The sequence below is a fragment of the Marmota monax genome, unplaced genomic scaffold, assembly GCF_021218885.2.
Source record: "Marmota monax isolate L192 unplaced genomic scaffold, Marmota_monax_Labrador192_F-V1.1 WCK01_AAM20220418_F8-fsc00076, whole genome shotgun sequence".
In the NCBI taxonomy this organism is placed as follows: domain Eukaryota; kingdom Metazoa; phylum Chordata; class Mammalia; order Rodentia; family Sciuridae; genus Marmota; species Marmota monax.
Genome location: NW_026692843.1, coordinates 8,125,677 through 8,149,873, shown reverse-complemented (window position 1 = coordinate 8,149,873; position 24,197 = coordinate 8,125,677). Strand labels below are relative to the sequence as shown.

Here is a 24,197-nt window from a genome sequence, read left to right as displayed (position 1 = left end):
AAGAGGGGTCCCTGATGTAGGGGTTCTGTGTTTGGGATTGGGGTCCCTGATGACTTCAGGGCTGTGGCAGGCTTGGTGCTGGGAAAGTTTCTGGGCAAAGGCCTAGGATGCCCGGTTGCTGTAGTAATGCCCTCTATGCTAGAGTCTTATCAGCTTCGACCTTAGTCTTAGGCCCGTAGCTCCTGGGAATAGAAGAACTTGTTTGCTAGATAACTACAGTGTTTCACCAAGCTCCGGTGCTCCTGGAGCTGCCCGCCTAACAGTAACTTCAGACAATGGACTTTCTTGAGGATTGCACAAAGCTCCTGGCATTGCATATTGTAACCGTGAAATGTAACTGCAGAATAAGCAACTTTCCTGATACTCTAAATAATAATGTAGTTATGGTACTAATGACCTAATGCAACCTATTGGTATAAATAAATGTGGCTGCTTGAAGAAGGAGCCATATCTGCCACCTTCCCTGCCTCTGCACCTTGTCTCTGTCTCCTCTTTATTATTATTTACACCTGGAGACCCTCTCACAGCAGTCTCAGGGAGGGCTGTGTCTCTGTCTGCCATTCGTGATTGAGTACCTGGCTGTTCTCAACCTCTGCCCAGATGGGTTGTTGCCAAGGGGATGTTAGCAGATGGGACACTGGCCAGGCCCTTACTGGCCTCTGGAATGTTGAATAGGATGCCAAGGGAGTCCTAGCTGTCCAAGAGGATGTCAGATAGAGTGCCAGCAGGGCGAGTCCTGAATGTCTTCTACAGGGGACCATAGGCGCCTTTGTGACTGCACAGAAGAGACCCACAGAAGACACCTGAACTGGATCCAGCCTGGCCAAACCTAGCCAAGATCAGCCAAACCATGGCCTCCTGCAGAGGCCTGGGGTGGCGGGTTATGTGGAGTTATTCTGGGAATAGCCAACTGATCCAGGATCACTTTGCCCCTACATAGCTCTCTGGGGCAATATCCAAGATGACCCAAGGCCAGCTCCCTCCAGGGATCACCACCTAAGCCCAGGCAAATGAGTACCTTCCTGCCACAGAGCTCCTCCACATCCTCTGGTCTTAATATTTTACAGAATTTCTTTTGATGTACTAGGGATGGGTTTTATAGTTGTAAATTATACCTCAATACAGATGTAAAGATGGCCAATAGGAGAGAGAGAAGACTTGGCACAATCACCGTGAGATTCGGTGCAGCGATTCTGAGCACACTGGTTGAGTGCTGCCAGCCGGAATCCATCCCCCTTCCTGCTCCCGGATGGGGGTGGTCTGCTGTCTCTGTAGGAAGGCTGCCCCTCCCAGAGCAGCCTTGTCCTCCTCCATGCAGGCCCCTTTGCGCCCTGCCAGCCCTGCCATCTGATGCTCTCGTTGCCTGGAGGGAAGAGGCTGGTCGGGGTGGGTCCAGAAGTGGCACTGCTTGATGCGTCTTCTGTCCCAGTCCCAGTCATTGGAAAGCTGTGTGCAGAGGAAGGCTGATTCCTTCAGGAGACAAGGTGCATCTGCGGGAAGGGCAACGTCCTTAGCCTCATCGGTGTTTCCCAAGTGCCCCTATCTGAACCCCAAGGCGCTCCTCCTTGCAAGGGTTCCATTAACAGGCAGGGATTGGTGTTAGGTGTCAACTTGTCTGGGTATTGCTTACTTTTTTCTTTCTTAAATATTTATTTTTTAGTTGTAGTTGGACACGATATTTTATTTATTTATTTTTTATGTGGTGCCTAGGATTGAACCCAGGGCCTTGCACGTGCTAGGTGAGTGCTCTACCACTGAGCCACAACCCCAGGCCCTAATCTGGGTATTTCCGTGAAGGTGTTTTGTAGGTGCAAAGAACATCTCTGACCAGTCAACTTTAAGTAAAGGATGATACTTGATGATCCAGGTGGCTGTAGCCAATCAGCTGAAAGACCTGGAAGAGAGGGTTAGTAGAAATAAGGACAAGAAAGATGCTTCTGGTAGGGCAGGTGGGAATGAGGAGCCTTATTAGAAACTGGAGGAAAATTCTCCCAGTAAAAGAGCAGCAGAAGACTGGACTGGATTGCACTCTTCCATCAGTGGACGGCAGAACTGAGGAACATGGCTACGTAGATGAGGAGATTCCCAGGTAAAGAGGTGTTAAAGGTATGCGCTAGTGTCCTCCTGCTGCTCATCTTACAATGTGAGAGGAAAGAGATAAGGTAAAGAAGATCTGCTAAGCAAACATAAGCTAGCACTTAAATTATCCCGGAGGCTCTTTGCCTTGCAAAGGATGCTGACATCAGGAAGCTCACTGTTGGGAAGGCACGTCCCGCTGTCCTGCGTGAGGCTGAGGGTGTACCAGTGCACGTTTTGCTGAAGGGACTGGGCTGGAGTCCCGACTCCACTGGGCTCCCTCAGCAGAAGCTTTGGAGACGGGCATCCTGGAAGATTTGTGGAGCACTCTCCTAGTTACCGGGAGGAGACTCACAGGCTTTTGGGAATGCTCAATCAGCAGAAAGGTGGCCACCTTGGACCTAAAGGGAGACTCAGGGCAAAGTGAGGGAGTGCCAACAGACTGCTAGTGGGCAATGGGCGCACCTGTGTGCTGCCCTTCACGAGAAGGGGAGAACCTCGGTGAGGAAGACCCAGAGACTGCTGGGGGCTCCTTTGGCTGAGAGTGGAGTGCTGAGCTGCAGGGCTCTCATCAGGCCTGGAACTCAGTGGAACCTCCCCTGCTGGGTTCAAACTTGCCTGGGGGTAGGGGAGGACGGCAGCTCTTGGATTCCTCCCTGTCTTCCTTTGGAAAGGAAAGGTGTCTTATTCCTGTACCCTTTCAGCTTGGAAGGAGATAACTTGTTTTCTAAGGTTCCAGGTCCACAGATGGAGTGGTATCTTACCTCAGGATGGATCACAGCCATAGTCTCCCCCATACAGTTGTCCCTCCTTTTTCAGAGGACGAACATCTGAAGAACCCCAGTGGATGCCTGAATCCGAGGATGTGTGTGCCCTGTATATGCTGATATTTTCTACACATACACATGCCTTCATTCTCAACTAAGTAAGAACTCTCACACTGGTGGTAATGTTGCAAACCGAGGTGTGATAGCAAAACCAGCAGAACTTTCCTTTCCTCCTTCACAATTTCATGGTTAGAAGATTCACTTTTACCATAGATCTTAGCACCTCAGCATACATTTTTTACTTAACTTCATCGAGAACTTTAAGTTTTAACTTAAAGGAAGCACTTTATAGCTTCTTTTTAGCATACCCAAATTGCCAGCATCACTACTCTTGTACGTTATGGTCATTATTAAGATAAAGAAAGGTCACTGAGCACAAGCACTGCAATACTAGGACAATCTGCCTGCTAGCTGAAACAGCTGTTAAGTGAGTCAAGGGTGGATAGCATATACAGCATGGATACACTAGCAGGGGTGGTTCAAGTCCTGGGCAGGTAGAAGTCACATGGTAAGAGGTTTCACACTGCTCAGAATGATGCACAATTTCAAACCTAAGAACTGTTTATTCTGGAATTTCCTGTTTAATAATTTCAGACAGCAAATGATTGAGGGCAACTGAAACCACAGAAAGTGTGACTGTGGTGGGGTGGGGTACTACTGCACCTGATTTAGATGAGGAGCCTTGGGACTTTGTGAGCTGGAAACATTCAGATGAAATTTTGGACTTAGAGCATGCTGTGAAGGCTGGGACCCTGGGGGCTGTCAAGCAGCTCGCAGCCCTTGTTGATTTCCCTGTCCCTTTCCATTCCTTCAGCGCTGCCCAGCCTCAGCTCCCCCCAGAACTTCACCTTGGAGAATGCCCCGCCCTCTTAGAGGCATTCCTGCACTGGCTCTGGCATGAAGGAAGACTCACCTTCTCTGCAGGGGTGGCATTGGTGCTTTCAGCATGGTGTTAGAATGGTGAGGGCTCATCATGGAGCCACCAGGTTCTCTGCCAGGGAGGCCAGAACTTGCCTCTGAGCTGGAAGTTCACTCGGGTCTGGAGCAGGCAATTGCCAGGCAGGTAAGAAGGCTTGGGGAGCCAGTCCCTCAGGCTGACCTAGGCTATGCTGTAGTAAAAACACCCCCAAATCTCTAGATCTCAGTAATTTAACAAAGCAGCAGATGTCTCCCTGTTTTTTATGCTCAAATGGGCTGGGAGGTGGCCCATGGTTTTCTCCAAGAGATGGGAGTTCCCTCTTGGTCAAGGGTGTAAGTGTGGACAGTAGGATGTAGCCCCTGAAATGTCGGGCCCAGAAAGACACAGGTCACCTGTGCTCATATTTCTTTGGTCATGCAGGTTAGATGGCCACACTGAATTTCAAAGGTGTAGGAAGGGCAGAGCCCTGCTATGAACTATAAAGAAAGGGGACCTGGACCCAGGGGCGGGCAACAGCTCTTCCAGGAGTGACCCTACTAGGGCTTCACGTAAGTTGGACAGAACAGCCGGCTTTGTGGCCTGGCTGCAAGGCAGAACCTAAGAAGGCAGAGCCTTCCAAAAGCTAGACAACTGACTGCTCAGTGACAAGGCAATAGACACAGGAAGCTAAGCGCTACGGAAAGAGCCGCCTCTTAATTGCTGAGCGCGTTTTTCCCACGGTCTCATCCAGACTTTGCAAAGGGACAGAGATGCACCGAGGCCAAACCACGCCCCAAGACTCTCAGATAACTGCAAAGGCCGTGCAGAGCCCAGCTGTTGGTATGAGATTTCCGGAAGGCCATGGGGCCTTGGACGATCTGAACGATTCCACTGGGTGCAGACCGGGGCGGGGAGAACGGTACCAGTCCAGTGCCTAGGCTGGGAGAGGATCCAGCACAGAGAACCCGCCTGTGCGGACGCACGTGCTCAGGGTAGCCTCGACACTGGGCGCGCGCGCGCGCCTCCGAACCGGGCCCGGGCCGCCCTCGTGGGGCGGGGCTGACGGGTCAGTCCCCGCCCCTCATCTCCATCCTCTGGGGGCGCCGCGCTCGCGCGCCACCTGCAGCAGCAGAGCGGGATCGCGCCTGGCCCACGCCGCAGTGCTGCACGACCTGACCGCACCCGGGTCCGGCCCCGCGCGGCCGCTTCCCGCGTCCCAGAGCCCGGCCTCGCAAAGCCCAAGGTCGCAGGCTGAAGTTCGAGGTTCCCTCGATCGGCTGGCAAAAGTCCCCGGGCGGCATCTTTTCACGAAGGCAGTGGGAGTGGAAGGCCAAGGGAACCCCGAGCCCCCACGGTCGCCACACACCGGAGGAGGCTCCCCGCAGCCTTTACTGGCGGAGCCAACACTGTTCTCGAGATCCCGGCCTTCCTGGGCCTCCGAGGCAGCCCGGCTCGGGCATCCTCGCTCGTCCTCCCGGGCTCTTGTCTCTGCCTCCTCGGCGGTGCCGCTGACCCGCGCGGACCGGACACGCTCGCTGGGTCCCAGACCCCGCGTGCGCCCAGCTCCGCTCACCGCTCCCAGCGCCGGCCCCTCCCGGCCCCGCCCGTCTCCGCCCCGGCGCTGGGCTCCACCCTACTCCCGCCTCGACCCCTCCCGCCCCAGCCCGCCCGGGCGCTCGCAGTCCTCGGGGCCAAGAGCTGCCCAGGCGAGCGAGAGCCCGAGGCTGGGCGCAAGGCGGGAGCCGCCGGCCCCTCGAGTCCCGCTCCGCTCCCGCCCGGCCCGGCGGGAGGGCCATGCTCCGGGTTCTGGCAGAGGCGCGCAACCAGGCCCGGCGATGAGGAGCGGCGCGGAGCGCAGGGGCAGCAGTGCCACTGCGCCCCCAGGGTCACCGCCCCCCGGCCGAGGGCGCCCCGCTGGACCCGACGCGCCCCCGGCCCTGCCGCCGCCCGCCGCTGGCCAGCCCCGGGCCCGGGACGCGGGCGATGCCCGAGCGCAGCCGCGCCCCCTGTTTCCGTGGAGCAAGTGGAAGAAGAGGATGTCCATGTCGTCCATATCGGCGGCCACGGCGCGGAGGCCGGTGTTTGACGACAAGGAGGACGGTGAGTGTGGCCAGGGACAGCTTGGGGACCTAGCCCTCTCGCAAGGGGGATGTGGGGGTGACATTCTTTGCGTTCCGACGCAGCCGCCCGGGTAGGACTGTGTCTGGGTTACCGAGGAAACTCGCGGACCACTGCTGAGTACCCAGTGGCTGAGCCGCGGGAGTAGCCGTGTTGGGCGGGTCCTGCTAGATGAGGGTCCATGGGCGCTGGGGGCGGCTCTCAGCTTAGGCGCCCTGCCGCTCACCGTGGGGGGCACCTAAGGTTTCATTTTCCCTGGGGCAGTGTTTCAGGCGTGGTTGGTTCCTTGCCTTTCCAGGAGGCGCTCACCTGTAGTGTGCCGAGTTTTCAGAAGTGAAATGCCTGTCCACAGGTGGCACGAGGTGTGTGTCGGGGGAGCTGGCCCCTCTCAGTCTCCAGGGTGACCGTGCAGTGCCAGTGGCATGCCGGGCCTTTGCTTTGGGCTGGGCTGTGGAGCCAGGGCCTCGCCTTTGTGCAAAGACCTGCCCTCTGGGGAACCAGTGTTCTGTAAAGTCCTTCTGTAGGGAAGGCTGCCAACCTGGAGGAATGTGTCTCTTGAGTGACCTGACTGAGGTGGGCTCTGAAGGTGACAGGCGTCAGGCAGCTGGCTGTGCACTGCACACCTCCTGGGGCTCTGCCGGGTGACCTTTGACAGCACCCCATGGGAAGGTGATGTGCAGTGGGCGCCTTGGGGCCACTGTGCTTAATTCACATGCAAACATATAGCTTTTTTTCCTACAGATGTCATGCAGATAATTTTAAATGGTACAATGATGACACATTTGATGTTTTTTTGACATTTTCTTAAAATAGTTGAAGACCGCATTTTCATTTGTAGGCAGCCTGCAGAGGTATGATGGATTCTTTTTTCTTTTTTTTTTTTATAATTTAAGAGCACAGCTCAGTTCAAGAGCCCAGACTATTTATTTCCAATAAATAATTTAAGCACTATGGGAAATTACAGCAGGACCTCAGGCCAGTGTGAATGCACGTGCCCTCATTTCTCACAGAGACAATGTGGGGTGGCTAGCCAGGGCTCACCAGGCCTCGGGGGAAGAGGTCGGCAGGGGAGTGGGGTTCTGCAAAGCAGTGTCAGACACAGTGTGTTCTGGGGTGGTCTGTCATTGTGTTCTGAGCTCTGGGACAGCAGAGCTCACTGTGATGACTGTTTCCTGGGTTGTGTTTTTGTTTTCAACATTAATATTCAAAGTGTAAAAAGCCCAGAGTGAAGCAGGAGCTAATTAGAAAGGAGATCTACATCTAGTTTCTGGCTGCAGGATGACAGAGGTCTGAGAAACATACACTCAGTGCTTGCTGCTGCTGGCCGAGAGACGCTGCCCCCCTGTGTCTTAGTGTCATCTCTCCAAGGCAGCAGATGTGGAGATGTGGTGCAGCGCTGCCCTCAGACTTCGGGGGTAGACTTTCCCTGCTTGTTCAGTGTGTTGTGTCTCAGAATCCAAGGATCATTCAGAAGGCAAAGAGAGCAAAGGATCTGTTTATGGTACTCGCTGTCTGATTTGAGAATTATTTTACACATTCCCACCTCCTTATTTGCTTGTAGTAGGATGGCAGAGGTACGGAGTGTTCTGGGCTTTGTGTGGGGTGGTTAATTGGTGCTGGCTCACAGAGCTTGCTCTCTGTGTATGTAACTGTCACCAGCTTATCACTGGGCACAAGGGACACATCCCCACACCGAACACACCGCTGGTGTTTAACTGGGCTTTAGTGAGATGAGGAGGTCAAGCCTGGCCCTGGTCGCAGCTGAGCACATTCTCTGGTGGGTGACACTCAGTGTCACTTTTCTATGCTGTTGGTAGGGCACAAACAGCTTGAGAGATAACCTGGTACTTATCAAAGAGGGCTGTATGCCCTGAATGTGAAGACCATGGATTCACGATACAGTCTGGACAGGCGAGGACGCCTGGTTCAGGAAGAGGCTGTGGCCTGGTCCCTCAGTTTTGGGGAGACACAGTCACTCCCCTAGTCTTGGCCCCACTATAGCCAGCCTTCAAGCTGTGGCTGTGCTGTGCTGGTGGCTTGCCTGTACAGGAACTGCACAGTTGCCATGGTAATGCAAGGCCTTCTGATGAGTTTTTTTTATATTAAAACACCTAATTAATATGAAGAGAAAAAATTTAAAAACAGTAAAAAAGAAAATAGGAGGGCAATTTAAGTGCCAGGTAAATTTCAACTAAAAAGTATAGTTATGACATGTAAGAGCTTAAATGTCCTCTGTTCTTGCTTCCCCCTGGGGAATCCAGAGCCTCATTCCTTCTTCGGCAGGTGTTTGGTGCACTGTGGAATTCTTTGCTTCTCTTCCTCACTCTAGGGCTCCTTTTTCCTTCCCATGGGCCCCATGTCCCTCTGTGTGCCATTTCTTCTGGGGTTGAACCTGCTACCAACCTCATTTCCTCTGTGCTCTGCCACAGAGCTGCAGGGAGCTGGGCAGGCCCCTCACTCCTCTGCTTCTGTGTCCCTGTCATGCAGAGGGCCTCCGGGCGAGTAGCCTGGGGAGGGCGTGGCTGCTTGCCTCAGACCCACTGTGGCCTTAGCTTACAGCTTGGAGTGGTTACACACGGAGGGGACTTGACTGGGCCCAGAACACTGGGAGGAAGTGAGGCCCTTGTAGGCAGCGATGCCTGGTACCCTTGGTTGGGAGAGTGGAGTTGGGACAGGGGCTTCCCAGTTCTCCAGTCACTGCTTTTATAATTAAAACACTAAAGAGAAAGGAATTTTGTTTTTCTCATTTCCGTGCATTTTGCCAGGCTCTGTGGAACCTGAGCTGTGGTGCACGTCCCAGCCTCCTTGGAATCTGGATGCAGTCCTGCTGCCATATAGAAACACACCTTTGCTGCATTTTTTTTTTTTTTTTTTTACAGAAGCGGGGCTGTGCACCATATACTGTTGTGTTGAAACCTAGCTTTTTATGTAGTGAGATGCTGTCGATGTCTTGCAGTCTGAAGCATTGATGGCTAAGTTCACAGTAGCCATTTTCACCCTGAGGAGGGTAGCAGATTTTGTGGGTGTTCTAAAAAGGCTCCACTTCTCTCTCAAGACCCTGTGGTTGAATTGCTGGGTGTGGGCATGCTGTGGGTGGTCTTAGGTCTCAGGGCATGGTGTGGATACTCTCCTCCCTGAGCCTCCTTGTGATTTTGAGGCACAAGGGGCAGATCACTGCTTTATTGTCTTCCTGTGTGGACGTGATTTTCCCTGTTGACTTAATTTCCTGCTTGATGTTTCTGTGTTTAGAGTAGCATCAACTCTGTGGACAGGAGTATCTTTGCACAGCCAGCTTAGGGCACGTGTCTCTTACCTTAGGACACATTTCCAGGAATGCCAGAGCTAAGCCAGAGGTCCAAGCAGAGTGTCGGGATGCGTGTGGCTGGCCCCCCGGGGGGGAGTGGAGCTCTGTGACCAGCTATCCTGGGCACGGCTGCACAGTGAGGACTTCTTGGAATGGCCCTGCTGTTGTGGGGCGACTAGACCAGAGGGAAGTGGGGAGCCTGACAGTGTGCAAGGGGACATAAATAAGTCACATGAGTGGAAACGGGGGCCTGGAAGAGCGAGCAGCAGAGGAGACCTGCTTAGGAGCTGGCCAGGGAAGGGGAGGTCAGTTTTACTTGCTCCAAGGGTCCTCTCCGAATCCTCCTTACATTGTTAGCAGTGTTTCTTTTTCTTTTCTTTAATCTAAGAGATAAACAAGATGGCATTAATATTTTGCAGTTTCTTTGATCACCAGTGAGATTGCTAACCTGCTTTTCATGTTCAAAGTATCTTAATATTTTTCTTTGTTTGGTTATTTTTTGCAATTTACTAGTGAGTGCTCTTGGCTGGGGTTTTGTGTTGGACAATTGCTGTCCTGTTCTTTTTCTTTCTTCTTTGACTAATGACATCAATTGTACAGATTGATGGGTTTCATGGCAGCACACTGGTGCGTCTGTATGACGTGTTTTGATCTTGTCTCCCCTGCTGTCCTGCCTCCCTTCCCGATCCCCTCTCCTCCTTGTGGTCTCTCCTCTGCTTCCACGTGGTCTTTCCCTCTAGAGTTCACGCATGAGTGCTCCTTGTCTTTGAGTCTTTCATCCACCAAAGTGACCTCTGGGGGGCCGGGCTGGGGCTCAGTGGTAGAGCACTTGCCTAGCATGGGTGAGGCCCTGGGTTCGATCCTCAGCACCACATAAAGGTAAATAAATAAAGGAATTGTGTTCATCTACAACTAAAAACCATTTTAAAAAAATGATCTCTGTGTCCGGTACCTTTGGACCCTTCCTTATGTAGAAAACTTGGCCGTGAACAACCTTCTGCTGTTTGCCATTTACCTTTTCATGCGGCTGGGTTTTCCTCCTCTAGGGATGTGCTCAGTCCGTGTGTGGTCAGGTTCCTCCACGTCCACTTCATGGAAGTGTCCCGCCTTGGTGTGTGTTACAAAGTCCTTTTCCAGCCACAAGTAATAATAGTTCCACTTGTAAATCTGCATTCATACTTTCTTCTACCACTTGTGTGGTTCTACCTTCTATATTGAAAATTTCAATTCATTGGAAACAACGTTTGACATACTGTGGGAAAGAGTTCCCTCTGTGTGTTCTGTACTTGATTAAGCTGAACACACTTAGGATGTTATTGAACCCAGGGCCTTGTGCAAATGAGGCCAGCACTCTACCCAGTGAGCTGTTTCCCCAGCCCTTAGGATGTTTCTGAGGTTAAAAGTCACTCTTGTTGTATGTTGGTGGCTCCTTGTTGATCTGTGAATGGGAGCTTTCCATGCCACGCATCACTCTGGGTAGTGCTGGTATAATGGAAAACCACTGTAAAACATTCATCTTGAATGTGGCCACTTCGCCTTGCCATGATTAGTCCTCATGTTTTTTGGGTTACTTTCCTTCTGAGTGATCTGTCAGGTGACCTGTGACAAATGACTCAGTTTACCAAATGACATGTTTTGTCCTTTGTTTTTCTTTTTCAAAAAAAAATTTTTTTTAGTTATATTTGGACACAATACCTTTATTTTGTTTATTTTTTTTTATGTGGTGCTGAGGATCGAACCCAGGGCCCCGCATGTTCGAGGCAAGAGCTCCACCGCTGAGCCCCAGACCAGCCCTGCATTGCTTTCCTTGATGTCATTACCCAGGGCTCTAGGGGCACAGGAGAGCACAGGTCCATATAGGGCTCTCTGCTGGCCCTCCCCAGGGCTCCCGTCACTTCGTTGTGGGCCTGGCCCAGTCAGGCCTTTGTCCAGCAGGGTGTGAATTCAGCCTTAATGTGCCTTCCTGGCCGCCTGGCCCTGGAGGAAAGGGCAGCGAGGCCCACACTGCAGGGGCCTTGGCAGGGCAGAGCTGACTTAGAGTCCCCCGGTGTGGGAGTCGGGATTTGGGCTCAGGTTGGTAGGAGGGCATGTGGCCCTGGCCTGATTCGGGCCCCTGGACGTTTGCTCCTGGGTTCTCAGCTTACTGGCCCAGCAGAGGGCGGAGCTTGCAGCCTCCTTTCCCCCGCGATGAGGCGGCTCTAGAATGGACTTGGGACCTACTGTCACACTTTTTTATGTAACAAATGTCAGCTCTGTGTGTCTATCCATCTGGTTGTACATTTTACAAGTCTAAAAATAAGCTGCTTTTTCTTTAAAAATGAAACCGCCCAGCTTTCGGTTGAGAGGACATGCGGGCATGCATTGGAGGTCCTTTTCTTCAGGGCTTCTGTCTGCAGATGGACCCTAGAGGAGAAGGATGCTAGGAGGGAGGTCAGGCCGCGGGGAGCACTCGCTTCGAGGAGCTCAGTGCAGCTCCAAAGCTGTGACTAGCGTCGTATCATGCACAACACCCGATCCGGGGTCAGCGGGTCTGGGTCTCCAGCGGGCTTCCAGGCAAGGCCGCACTGCTGGGTCCTGGACAGACTCTGAGTAGCAGGAACTCAGTGGGTATCAGTGGGTATGCAGCAGGTGTATAGTGAGTCCAGTAAGCGTGAGGATGTAGCAGGCCTGTACGGTGAGCTCCATGAGTACATGTCAGTTGTATGCAGGGAGCTTAGTGTCAGTGGGTTTACAGCAGGTGTGCACTGTTGAGGGAGGGCAGGAGGCCCATGGGCCGTGTCCCTTGGCCTGGGCCCTGGGGGAGCTGAGGACAGCTGGGGCGGCCTGCCCTGGCCCTGCCCAGTGCTGGCTGGACACACAGCCCTAGTGCTGGGGCACCTGGCCCTTGGGACAGAGCTGCCAGTTATGAGCTGGTGCTGCATAACTGTTTTACTTCTGTGTCGACCCTGTTCCCAGGCCGACCCCTTCTGTGTCCCTTGGTGTTCTGTAGACTGCGTCCACCACCCAGCACTGCGGCCAGAGGCTTGCCCCTTGTTCACGTGGCCTCTTCCTCTGGACGTCATTTGGACGGGCTGTTGAGGTACGGCCCCACTCTCTTGGTCTGGGTCCTTCTGGGTCCTCCTGCCTGCTGCAGGAGGGGTGCCCCCTGCTGGGAGTGCTCTGCCCCTGGGAGCCCTGGTTCTGAGGCGGGGGGCCTGGCCCTGGCCTGTCTTGCCCCTTCCCCGTCAGGAGCTCAGGCCCTGCCACCCTCACTTGGCTCCCCGTCCAGATTTGCCCTCCTCATCTGAACATGTCGGTCCCTTTGTCCCTGCTCCTGCTCTTGTGCAGCTGGAAGACACTGCAGCTTTGGTGGCCCACATCTCTCCTGCTGGCTGAGGCACTGGCAAGTGGCTGGACCTTGTCCTCCCGGCCTTCTCCTCATGCTGGGGTCTAGGTGGGGTGAGCATGTCATCCCTGTGCCTGGGGCTCTTCTGAGGGGTCTTTCTCCTGCCCAGAGCCTGGACAGATGCTGTCCTTAAAAGACAGGTGGGACTCACATGCGGAATGGTTGTGATGCCCCAAATTTCAGGCCATATGGTAGAACTGTAACTAGCACAATCATCGTTACTTAAAAAGCCAGAATGGCTGCTTCATCAAAAACCAAGCTTCCCATTGAGTCCAAATCTGTTATGTTAGAAGCCAAGCAGCTGCAGAGATCAGCGCGGCTACGGCTTGGGAGCAGACCTGGTCCACCCTGCGGGGTCCGTGCCCCTGCTGTGAGGCAGGAGCCAGGACGGTCTCTAACATGCTCCCCCCAAGCTCCAGCCCCATCGTGTGAAATCCCAGCTTGATGTCATTTAAGTTCTGAAGCCAAGTTGGCTACAGGTGGGAGTCAGTATCGCCCCCAATTTATTAAAAATAGGAACCGAGCACATTCCATTTCTCACAGTGATTTAAAAAGGCCTCTGCACCTTCAGAACCCCTCCCTGGAGCCCCTGCCTCGAGGCCAGGGGCTCACGCTGTGTGTGCTCTCCTGGTGAGCTCGCCTGGGCCCTGGGCGGGGGCCACACTGACCTCCGAGCTGCTGTTCACAGAAGGACTGCCCGAGCAGCCCAAGGGGGACAGGTCCTGGCATCCCATCTCAAACCAGATGCTTTTCGTGCTGGGGCCACATTGTTGTCTGCAGCTTTCTCTGGCAATGACCTACTCCCTAATGCAGTGACCTAATGACTATTTTGATTACTTTTTCTGATTCTGTGGGCTGGGAATTTGGAAGGGCTCAGTGGGGACAGGTCCCTCTACCCCATGTGACATCTGTGGGACCAGAGCATCCAAGGTGGCCTCCTGGTTCAGTATGTGGCATCTCGGCCAGAGTGGCTTGGGGCTGGAGGCTGGTGGGAGCCTCCCAGGGCCCTGTCTGGGGTCTGTTCCGCAGTAGGTGGGCGTGTTGGATATCTAGCACTGCTGGACCGACTTCCCCAGAACTTAGTGGCTTACAGTGAGAAACACCACCTCACAGTTTGCATGTTCTGGCACGTTAGAGTGGCCTGGGCGCATCAGCTCGGTCCTGTGTGAGCTGTGGTCATGGCAGCTGGGGCTGCCACCTCTGGTGGTTTGACTGGGGCTGCAGGATCTAGTTCCAGCCAGTTCCCACGCGGGCTGGAGGCCTTGGCTCCTCACCACATGCACTCCCCAGTCGTGATCTGAATCCCAGGCACTTCCACCCGGTCCTGTGAGAAGCTGGTCACCAAGTCCCGTGCACACTTGGTGGAGCAGGTGAGGCTCAGCCTTTCGCGAATACTGAAGAACCCAGGACACATTTTTACCCACAGTGACCCCGTAGTCCATGGGCTTCTCCTCCCCAAGGTCCCTGCAGGAGCCAGCAGGACTTCCCAAGAACACAAGGGTGGACCATGCCAGGCCTTCTGTGACTCAGGCATGGATGGGCTCCACGTCACTTCTGCCACACCCTGCAGTCGAAGGAAGGGTGCGGCACAGATCCAAGGAGGGGTTCCTCGTGACCCAGGCGCTGTGTCTGGGGTGGATTGGGGGCTGTTGGTCAGCATGCTGGCTGTCAGGAAGAGCTGGACCCAGGGCAGGGGGACTCAGAGACAGGCTAGAGTGCTGTCGGAGAGCAGGGTGACTGCCTCCCTCTTGGCAGCTCTGACCTGGGACCACGCAGGTCCCCAGGTGGCCAGGCCGGCCCAGTGCCCAGCGGCACACCCAGCTTGCTGTGCCAGAGACACGAAGCATCTTCCATGTCTGGAAACTGGAAGATCTTGGAGGCCAATCTGTTTCCTACCCTCAAAGTCAACATCTTCTTATTATGTTTGACAAGCAAAGCCAAGAAGCAGGGGTGCACCGTGCTGTAGGTGTCAGGGCCAGGCTCCAGCATGTGGCTCTCTCCACCTCTGACTGGGACTTTCTGAGAAAGTCTCCAGAACCCTGATTCAGGGCTTCCTGTGCGGCCACTGTAGGTTCTACCTGTGATCCACCCAGGGTCTCCCATGTTGATTCCAGTGTTTTTCTTCTCAGTGTCAAGCTCATCTTGTGGTTCTGGAGTCATGTTTTAGTCCCATGGGCAGAAATGATAATTTGCAAAGTCAGTGCCTGAGGCCGGGTGGAGGGTGAGAGGGAAGAAAAGGAAAAAGCGGAGAGGAAAGAAGATGCGGAGGAGAGAGGTGTGAAACCGAGAGCCGAGGGAGGGTGGGCCGGCCCCGAGCGTAGCCCTGCTCCTGCCTGGCCATCGAGCGGCACCTGGTGCCTGGAGAGCCAGATGCAGTCACTGTGGGCAGGGCCAGCAGCTGGGCAGAGACCTGAGGGCTGCTGAGCAGTGCAGGGCGGGCTGGCTGCTCCGGCCACACGGGGACCAACATGGGAAGGGGGGCCCCTTGTTCCGAGGTGGCTCCTCAGAGGGCAGAGCCAAAGAATCCTCTGCTGTGGTCCCAATGCCTCCTTCCCAGAGCAGTTAGATTGCAGGGAGGAGGGCCTGGTGGGATCTCCTGCCCAGGACGGTGTGGTGCAGGGCATTGCGGGGCCAGTGTGATGGACAGTGGTGGTGGGGGAGAACTTGCATGGAAGTGTGTGGTCCTGGCCTCCCTCCACAGGGCCACACCTCTCCTGACTTCCGCTGAGCCTCCTGCCCCACACTGTCCAGCTCAGCCTCTGTCCACGGTCACTGAAGCTGGTGGAACCCCAGAGGGCACAAGCCCCTGAGCCCCACTTCTCTGTCCCAGGGTCGCCTGGGACATTCCGCTTCATGCGGCTGACCTGGCATGATTATTAATAGTGTCCCCTTTTACTCTAGGGTGACCTGGATGAGATGATAAATTACATGGGTCTCTGTTTAACTGCAAGATACTGTTACCAGAATGATCTTTTTTCCCTTTATAGCTTTTTATTATGTAATGAAAACGACAAGTATCGAGACTCTCAGTATCTTATGTAATCCCAGAAACTAATGTAACAACTGCTTTGAGTTTTCCCTTACAGTCCAACTCGTGGTTGAATGCATACAAAAATATGTATCACTTTTAAAACGCTTTTTTTCTAATAAACTCATTTTAGAGTGTTGTGGATTTACAGAAAAGCCGGGAAGATAGCACAGAGTTCCCACATACCCTACACCTGCTTTTCTCCCGGGTTGACATCTTGCATTAGCACGGTGCCCTTGTCAGGACCGGAGAAGCAATATTGATACGTTACTGTGAGCCACAGGCCACCTTTGTCACATTTCCTTACTTTCCCCCTAATGCCCTCTGCTGCCCCATCCAGGACCTCACATGGCAATTAGTGACAGGACTCCTTGGGCTCCTTGGGCCTTGACAGCTTCTCCGACTTTCCTGATTTCTGGCCACCTTGAGGCGAGGCTCGGGTGTTCGGTGGAATGCCCCCAGGATTGGGCTGGGTTGTGGATTTTGAGGGTGAGATGCCATCCCCAGGACTCATTGTCACCTGGCTGAGGGTTGGATGAGTCAGCTTTTGGTCACTGTAACAATATACCTGACACAGACTGCTGGTAAAGAAAAGAAGGTCCATTTAGCTCAGAGTTTGAGGTTCAGAGTTCAAGACAGGTGGCCCATGGTGTGGCCTCTGAGGATGGCGCATGGGGACACCCCCAGGTGGAAGAGTGGGTATCTGAGAGCTTCCGTGAACAAATTGAAGCTGGCCAGAGAGACTGATCCCAGAACCCTGGTGAGGACACCCCTCAGGGGCACAAAGGCCTCCCATCAGGCCTCCCTTCCGCTACCTCTCACACTGCCTCTGCGGACCCCGTCTCTGGCCACAGTGGACCTGGGGCCCAGGCCGTAGCAGGTGTGTTTGTCGCTCTCGCTGTAAAGCTATTTTCCCTCTCTGTCCAGTGCCCTGGGAGGACGTTCGCTGCCTGCTGCCCACACGTGAGGGGTGGGGTCACGGTTCTTGGGGGACGCACCTGTGCAGTCATTTGGGATTCTTCTGCACAGAAGGCCTGTCTCTTTCCCCATTTAGGGGCACTCAGTCCTTCACTGCACTGTGGACTCTCGCGCTGGGTGACAGCCAGCTCGGCCGTGTGCCGTGTGCCCTGTGCCAGGCCGCGTGGCTCGTGGCTCCCGGCTCCCGGGCGAGCCTCAGCGGTGTTCTTGTCTGCTTGCTGCTTGTTTGGGGCGAGCTCCTGGCGTCCAGGATGCTCCAGGCCTGTTCTGTGTGTTCCCTATCCCGGCCTAGAGCAGCATTTCTCCCAGGACTGTGGTTCCTGTATTAGAAGCTAAGAACTGGGTACTGGGTACGTGTTCTGCCCTGGGATACTTGTCTCTCAGTGCCAAGGCTGACCTCTTACTTGCTGGCTCGAGACTAACTTCGTTCATTCAGCTGAATGCACTTTCTGTGCCCCCACTGTGCGCCCGGCTGGTGGTGTGAGGATCGACACAGGCCCTTGGGAACCACCCGGCTGCTGCACATCTCCTTCCCCTGCAGGAGAGCGGGCAGCAGCCCTCAGCACTGGGAGCTGGCCCTGCCCCTCGCTGGGCCTGGGCCTTCTCCTGGTGACCACAGATGATTCCCAGCCCACCGCATCAGCCACTCTGCGGCCAGGTAGATGAAGACAGAACGAGGCCCTCTGAACATGCCCCGGCCCAGTGACCAGACCCCGCGCTGCGCCATGGTGGGCTGCCGCCTTGCCTCCTGGGGCTCACGCGGGACTCTGCTCCCACCTTCTCTGCAGGGTTCTTACGGGAGTTCTGCCCTGTCCTGATCACACCAGCCCTGGTGCCCCGAGCCCTCCAAAAGGCCACCCGCCAGAGCCCCACAGCTGGCACCGCCTTTCCCAGCACCTTTCACAGGGTGCCCCGCGTTCCCCTCAGGGTGGTTCTCCCTCATCCTTATGCACCATGGTGCTTCTGTGGGGCCACTGACACCTGTCACCAGCAAGTGCATCCCTAGCCTGGACCAGCAGGGCTGTGCGACTTAACCCCAAGACCTGAACAGGCCCACCCAGCACTCTGCCCAGAACCAGAACCCGGCCAGACGCACACAGACTGCACGTGAAACAGTCCCCGTCCAGTGGGACCGCCACCCACAGCTGGCACAAGAGCAGGGAGCCTCTCAGACCCTCGAGTAAGAGGCCCAGGGCGGAGGCGAGCCCTGCGAGATGCCAGGTTGGGACCACGGAGTGGGGCGGCACACGGGCCCCTGGGGGCCAGGAGCTTCCTGACTCGCGAGTGGCTCGCTTCATACGCGCAGTGTTCAGCCGGTCACGGTTTTGCATGTTGTGAATTCAGCCTTAATTAAAAGCTTCCAAGGACAGCAGAAACGCCAGTGCCCTGCTCCTCCCAGGAATCTGGCTTCAGTTGTGCAGCCACAGCACTGGGTGGTGAAGAGCTGCCTCGGTCCTGGGAGCCCCAGGCCCACTGCACGTCCCCAGTGGCCCGACCACGAGCCATGGTTCACACACTCGCTGTCACGATTGCTTCCTGTGCCCTGGGCCTCTGCCTGCACCCCACCTCCTGCCAGGGTCTGCAGCTCCTGTCAGCTGAGCTGCGGAATCTTCCTCCAGCCACCGTCCCTGGACCCTGGACAGGTACCTGCCCTGACCCCTGTCTGCAGGTAGAGCTTGGTCCCTGGACTCTGGGTCTTCATGTCCTCCAAGGAATGTGCTATCGGCGCTCTGGAGAGGACCCGGGCTGCGGAGAACCGTGTTCAAGGCTCTGACCCTGAGGACGGCCAGTTGCCGGCCTAGGCTGGGACTTCCAGGCTGCACTCTCACCACGGGGTCGTGGCTGGTGACGGTCCTACTGCCAGCTCCCGAGGGGCCTGAGGGCAAACCAGGCCCTGTGTCCACACACGGGACAAGTGCCAACATCCAGGGGGCCTCGGGTGGTCGTCGAGTGCGTAACAGGTTCCCCACATCCAGAAGGCTTCACCTGATCCCATGCCCCATGTCCTCACAAGAGACCACTGTTGTCCTGCTGTCCTCTTCCTCCCTCCATGTCTCCTCGACCCCTGCAGGCAGACCTATACCCAATGTCCCCTAGTGACCCCCTGTGGTCACACCCTCCCACTGTCCCCTCATGACCCCCTGTGGTCACACCCCCCACTGTCCCCTCGTGACCCCCTGTGGTCACACACCCCCACTGTCCCCTCGTGACCCCCTGTGGTCACACCCCCCACTGTCCCCTCGTGACCCCCTGTGGTCACACCCTCCCACTGTCCCCTCATGACCCCCTGTGGTCACACCCCCCCACTGTCCCCTCATGACCCCCTGTGGTCACACCCTCCCACTGTCCCCTCATGACCCCCTGTGGTCACACCCCCCACTGTCCCCTCATGACCGCCTGTGGTCACACACCCCCACTGTCCCCTCATGACCCCCTGTGGTCACACCCCCCACTGTCCCCTCATGACCCCCTGTGGTCACACACCCCCACTGTCCCCTCATGACCCCCTGTGGTCACACCCCCCACTGTTCCCTCATGACCCCCTGTGGTCACACCCCCCACTGTCCCCTCATGACCCCCTGTGGTCACACCCCCCACTGTCCCCTCATGACCCCCTGTGGTCACACCCCCCCACTGTCCCCTCATGACCCCCTGTGGTCACACACCCCCACTGTCCCCTCATGACCCCCTGTGGTCACACCCCCCCACTGTCCCCTCATGACCCCCTGTGGTCACACCCCCCCACTGTCCCCTCATGACCCCCTGTGGTCAGACCCCCCCACTGTCCCCTCATGACCCCCTGTGGTCAGACCCCCCCACTGTCCCCTCATGACCCCCTGTGGTCACACCCCCCCACTGTCGCCTCATGACCCCCTGTGGTCACAACCCCCACTGTCCCCTCATGACCCCCAGTGATCAGACCCCTCCCACTGTCCCCTCATGACCCCCTGTGGTCAGACCCTCCCACTGTCCCCTCATGACCCCCTGTGGTCACAACCCCCACTGTCCCCTCATGACCCCCCATGATCAGACCCCTCCCACTGTCCCCTCATGACCCCCTGTGGTCACACCCTCCCACTGTCCCCTCATGACCCCCTGTGGTCACACCCCCCCACTGTCCCCTCATGACCCCCTGTGGTCACACCCCCCCACTGTCCCCTCATGACCCCTTGTGATCAGACTGTCCCACTGTGACCCCTGCAGTCAGAACCCTCCCACTGTCCTGCCGTGACCCTTATGGTCAGACCTGACCTGCTCCTGGGCTGCCCTGGACAGCCCCCTTCACGCGGCCTTCTGATGGTCCTTCTCTTTGGTCCATGCGGGAGCCCACGCTCTTGAATTCCCCCGTGACCTTTCTTCCCAGGGCTTGTGGGACGCCCACTGCCCAGTGGTCTTTCTCAGCCTCCTCGCTGACCCTCTCTGTCACCCCAACTCTGTGCTGGGTGCCTCCAGGCTCCTTCCCCTCTCACTTCACTCAGGCGTTGGTGGACTTGTGGCTCCAAATGCCATCTATATGCCAGTGGCTCCCAAGGGTACGTCTCCAGCTGGGCCCGTCTCCCACATTGCAGACTTCTCTGTCCAGCAGGGATTGACATCCTTCCTGAGTGTCACAGATACCTCGTCACAGTCAGAACCAGTCCCGAATCCCCCCACACCTGCTCTGCCTGAAGTTCCCCTCTTGGGTGTCCTTCCGGGTGCTGGGGATGCTCCCTGGGCCCCGTTTCCCCTCATGCCCCACCCTGGGCTTTCAGGGTACCATCGTGGCCCTGCCTTCAAAGGAGCAGCCTCTCTCTCTCTCTGTCTCAGGTCTCATGAGCTCTGAGCCTCTTTCTGCCCTGGCTCTGGCTGTGCCTTCCTGGGGTCTCCCCTGAATGTCCAGTGCTGCCGTCAGAGTGGCCCTCTCTACCTGCCCTGCCCTTGCCTGGTGCCCATGCTCAGCACCTGCTGTGTGCTCTCTCCCCAGCCCTCCACTGTGGCCAGCCCCACCCTGCAGCTCCTTGACGGAGCCCACTGCTCATGCACAGTGCCCTGTGCCTGCCTGGCCATCAGCTTCACTCCCCTCACCAGTTGGGGCAGGCAAGATCCCTGCCATAGCGAGTGTCCCCACCCCATGCCTTGGGACAGTGCAGCCTGCCTTCTGCCTCCTGATCCAGCTGGACCAGCAGGATGGCTTGGCCTCTTTGTCACCCTGAGGTTGTGTCCACTGGGGCTACAGTGGGGGAAGGAGCTCTCCTGATAGGCTTTCAGCGGCAAAGAAATTTCCCTGGATGGAGAGTGGCTTACAGCTGGGTGGCCAGAGTGGTCACTTGGGCCATCTCCAAGTTCAGGAGGGGCATCCCACCAAGCCCAGGCCAGGATACTGGGACGGGGCCACCAGGTGTCCTCTCCCCAGGCCAGCCTAGCTCCTCCTGCTTTGCTGTGTGCTGCCTTCTCAACACGTTGGCCTGAGGAGGCACTGTGCCCAGGGCGGGCTCTGCCTCCTGGGTTCACTCCTGCATCTGAGTGACTTAGCACCTGGAGCAGCTGGACGCCCTCCATTACTGGGCAGGGGTGTCTGTGGGATATGGGCCAGTGGAGCTTGGTAGTGGTCATTTTGGGCATCTATGAGAAGCGGCTGGAGCATGGGGGCACGGTGCCTCTTGGCTGGGCCCAGGAGGTCTACCAACCTTGTGGCACCCAGGGAGCCTTTGGACCTGGAGAGGAGCCCAGGCCTGGGGAGGGGAAGGGAAGGCTGGGGCGACCCCTGCGGGCCTCACCTCAGTGGATTTGCTGCTTGCCTTTCCCATGGATGTCTGGAAATAGAGACCCTTTTGTACCTTCACTGCCAGCATGGGTCCCCAGATAAGGTTAGGCTGAGAGTGGCTTATAGCTGGGTGGCCAGAGTGGTCACTTGGGCCACACAGGGAGGGCAGTGAGCCCCATGGTCTGTGTCCACTAGCTCGACAGAAGGAGCCCTCAGTGGGCAGGTGTGCAGCTGGGAATGGGGCTCCTGGGTGTGTGCTCTTTCAGGCTCTGCCTGAAGCCCAGGTTGATTGGCATCAGGTGCGCCTGATCAGGTGGGAGTGTGTGATGCTCTATGTGGGTGTCAAGGACCTTCATCCCTGGCACAGCTCAGCCTTGGTGTCCATGTGGGAGGCTGGAGGAGATGGGAAGATGGAATGGGACCTAGTGCAATGCCTCTTCAGGCTTTCAGAGGGGCAATGAGGGTCCAGGCTGGCTTGCATGGCAGTGAGCTAGTGGCTCGGGAGCACAGCCACCCCCCCTCGTCCACCAGCCAGCCTGTTACCCAACTATGGCTCGTTACTTAAGGGTAACAAGAGCAATGTCCTGTCCCAAGGGCTCTGGGATCCTTGGAGGGCTGAGCCCACCCTCTCATGCAGATGACATGCATCTTCAGGCCCTGCATGCATGATCTGTGTATGAATGCACCATGGGCTGATGGGCTAGAGGGGACAGTGGTCACCTAGTGCCGTGCAGGCCTGTCCTGGCTTTGGACCCATGTGGTTGTGTCCAGTAAGCCCCAGTACAGTGGAATCTCAAGAAACCGTGACAAAAATGAACTCAAATTCCTTTAAATTAAAACTGCAATGCTCCAGAGGACACGAGCCAGCTCATCTGCAGATCGAGTTAATTGGAAGGTTCGGAAAGTTTCCGTTAATTACATTGTCATCCAGTGGGGCCCTTCTCCTCCACGGCAGCTGTTCTGCCGACCTGTCTCTTCCTTGCTCAAACAGTGCGCTCCCACAGCCCAGTGAGTCATCGTCAGAGCCAAACAGAGAGGTGACAAGTCCTCAGATAAGGGCGGATTGCGCCTCTCCCCACGCTGCTTCCCGGGGTGCCTGATGGGTGGCTCAGGTGGGCGCCTGTGAAGGCATAGCACCTTGGATCCTCAGGGCTGTGGGCGGGAGGCTGCCTCAGGAGGTGGCACCCAGGCCTGGCATCACAAGGCCCAGAGGCTGTTGGCTGCTTAGTGCTCCTGGAAGCGTTGTCACAAGGTACAAGCAGTTCAGTGCTCTAGCTAGAGGTCCACTTTCCATTTGGAGGTGACATTTCCTGTGAGCTGCATGCCACTCCCGTGTCCTCTCAGGAACCACCTGGGACAAGAATGCATCTTTCCTGGGTGAGGACACAGTAGGGGGATGGCTGTGACCCAGGAGGTGGGCCCTCACCAGACACCCCACAATCCAGTGTCTCGACCCAGTACTTGTGGCCCCCAGAAGTGTGAGAAGTCAGAGAAGGTCAGTTAGCCACCCAGTCCGTGGTCATTTGTTGGCAGCCTGAAGTCAGACTGTTTGATGTTTTCCTTGGTGAAGTGTCTGTTCACGTCTCATGCAGTGTGCGTGTGTTGTATGTGTGTCTTTTATTAATGTTTAGTGGTAGGAGTTTTTGAGTCATAGGATTCGGGTTCTTGGATGGATCTCCGTGCTGTGAATGCTTTCTCCCAGCCTGTGTCTTACCATTCGTTCTCAGTATTCTTGTTTGATGAGCAGTCTTTTGGATTAGTGATTTCTCTGTCTTTTGTAAGAAATATTTATATTTTAAAATTTCTTTGAGTGTGTGTCCTACTGAGGATGGAACCCGGGCCCTTGCACAAGCTAAGCACATGCTCTGCCAGTGAGCTACTAGGGAAGTAGAACTGCAGTCGAGTTCAGATCTCGGATTTCAAATTAACTTCTGTGCAGGGTGTGAAGTGGGGTCAAGGTTCATTTTTTCCAAGTGGCTATCTGGTCATTCCAGTACCTTCCTTGAAAGCACTTTCCTTTCCCAAGGGATTGCCTTGGACCTTCCACAGAAGTCAGCAACTGTGCGTTTGTTTCTGGGGCCTCTTTACTGCACTTTTAGTAAACCTTGAAGTGACCTAGTGTACATCCTCCAATATTGCTTGTTTCCAATTGTTTTGGCAATTCTAAGTCATTTATATTTCCATATAAGTTTTGATCACTCTGTCAGTTTCTACAGAAAGCCTGAAGTGGTTTTGAGTGTGATTGTGTTAAATATGTAAATCGATTTTGGGCTTGGGATATAGCTCAGTTGGTAGAGTGCTTGCTTTGCAGGCAGGAGGCCCTGGGTTCAATGAACAGCACCACACACACACAAAAAATGTAAGTCAATTTTAGGGAGGCTAGACATCTTAATAATATTGAGCCTTTCAATTCATGAACACAGTATATCGCTCCACTTATTTAGGCTTTCTTGAATTTCTCAGCATTGGGGTATAGTTCTAGTAGTCAGGTCCAAAACATCTTTCATATGTTTATCTACAAATAGTTGCTTTGATGCTATTATAATATACATGGTTTATGTGAATTTGTTTTGATGCCGTCCAATTTTCTGAACAGATTATTAAAAGTATAATTTATATAAAAAAGTAGTAAGAATGCAGGACACTCACCTCCCAGGGGGGCTCCCGGTGACTCCATGCATCCATTGTGGGCAGTTGGGGTGCAGGACACTCACCTCCCAGGGGGCTCCCTGTGACTCCATGCATCCATTGTGGGCAGTTGGGGTTCAGGACACTCACCTCCCAGGAGGGCTCTCCATGACTCTATCCATGCATCCCCCTCCTCCCTGTCCATCCCCTC

At 55.4% G+C, this 24,197-nt stretch overlaps 1 protein-coding gene across 4 annotated transcripts in view; it reads left to right on the top strand.

Annotated features, from left to right (window-relative positions):
• Positions 1-5,457: 5,457 nt before the first annotated feature.
• The window catches only part of Stk32c (serine/threonine kinase 32C), a 66,333-nt gene continuing 47,593 nt past the window's right edge, over positions 5,458-24,197 (top strand). Inside the window, exon 1 of one of the 4 annotated variants that reach the window (XM_046448847.2) lies at positions 5,458-5,901. In XM_046448847.2, coding sequence (XP_046304803.1) covers positions 5,637-5,901 — 265 coding nt within the window. In that variant the 5' untranslated portion in view covers positions 5,458-5,636. The remainder of the gene's footprint in view (positions 5,902-24,197) is intronic. The other 3 variants (XM_058580767.1, XM_046448845.2, XM_046448846.2) reach the window with 3 other exon arrangements.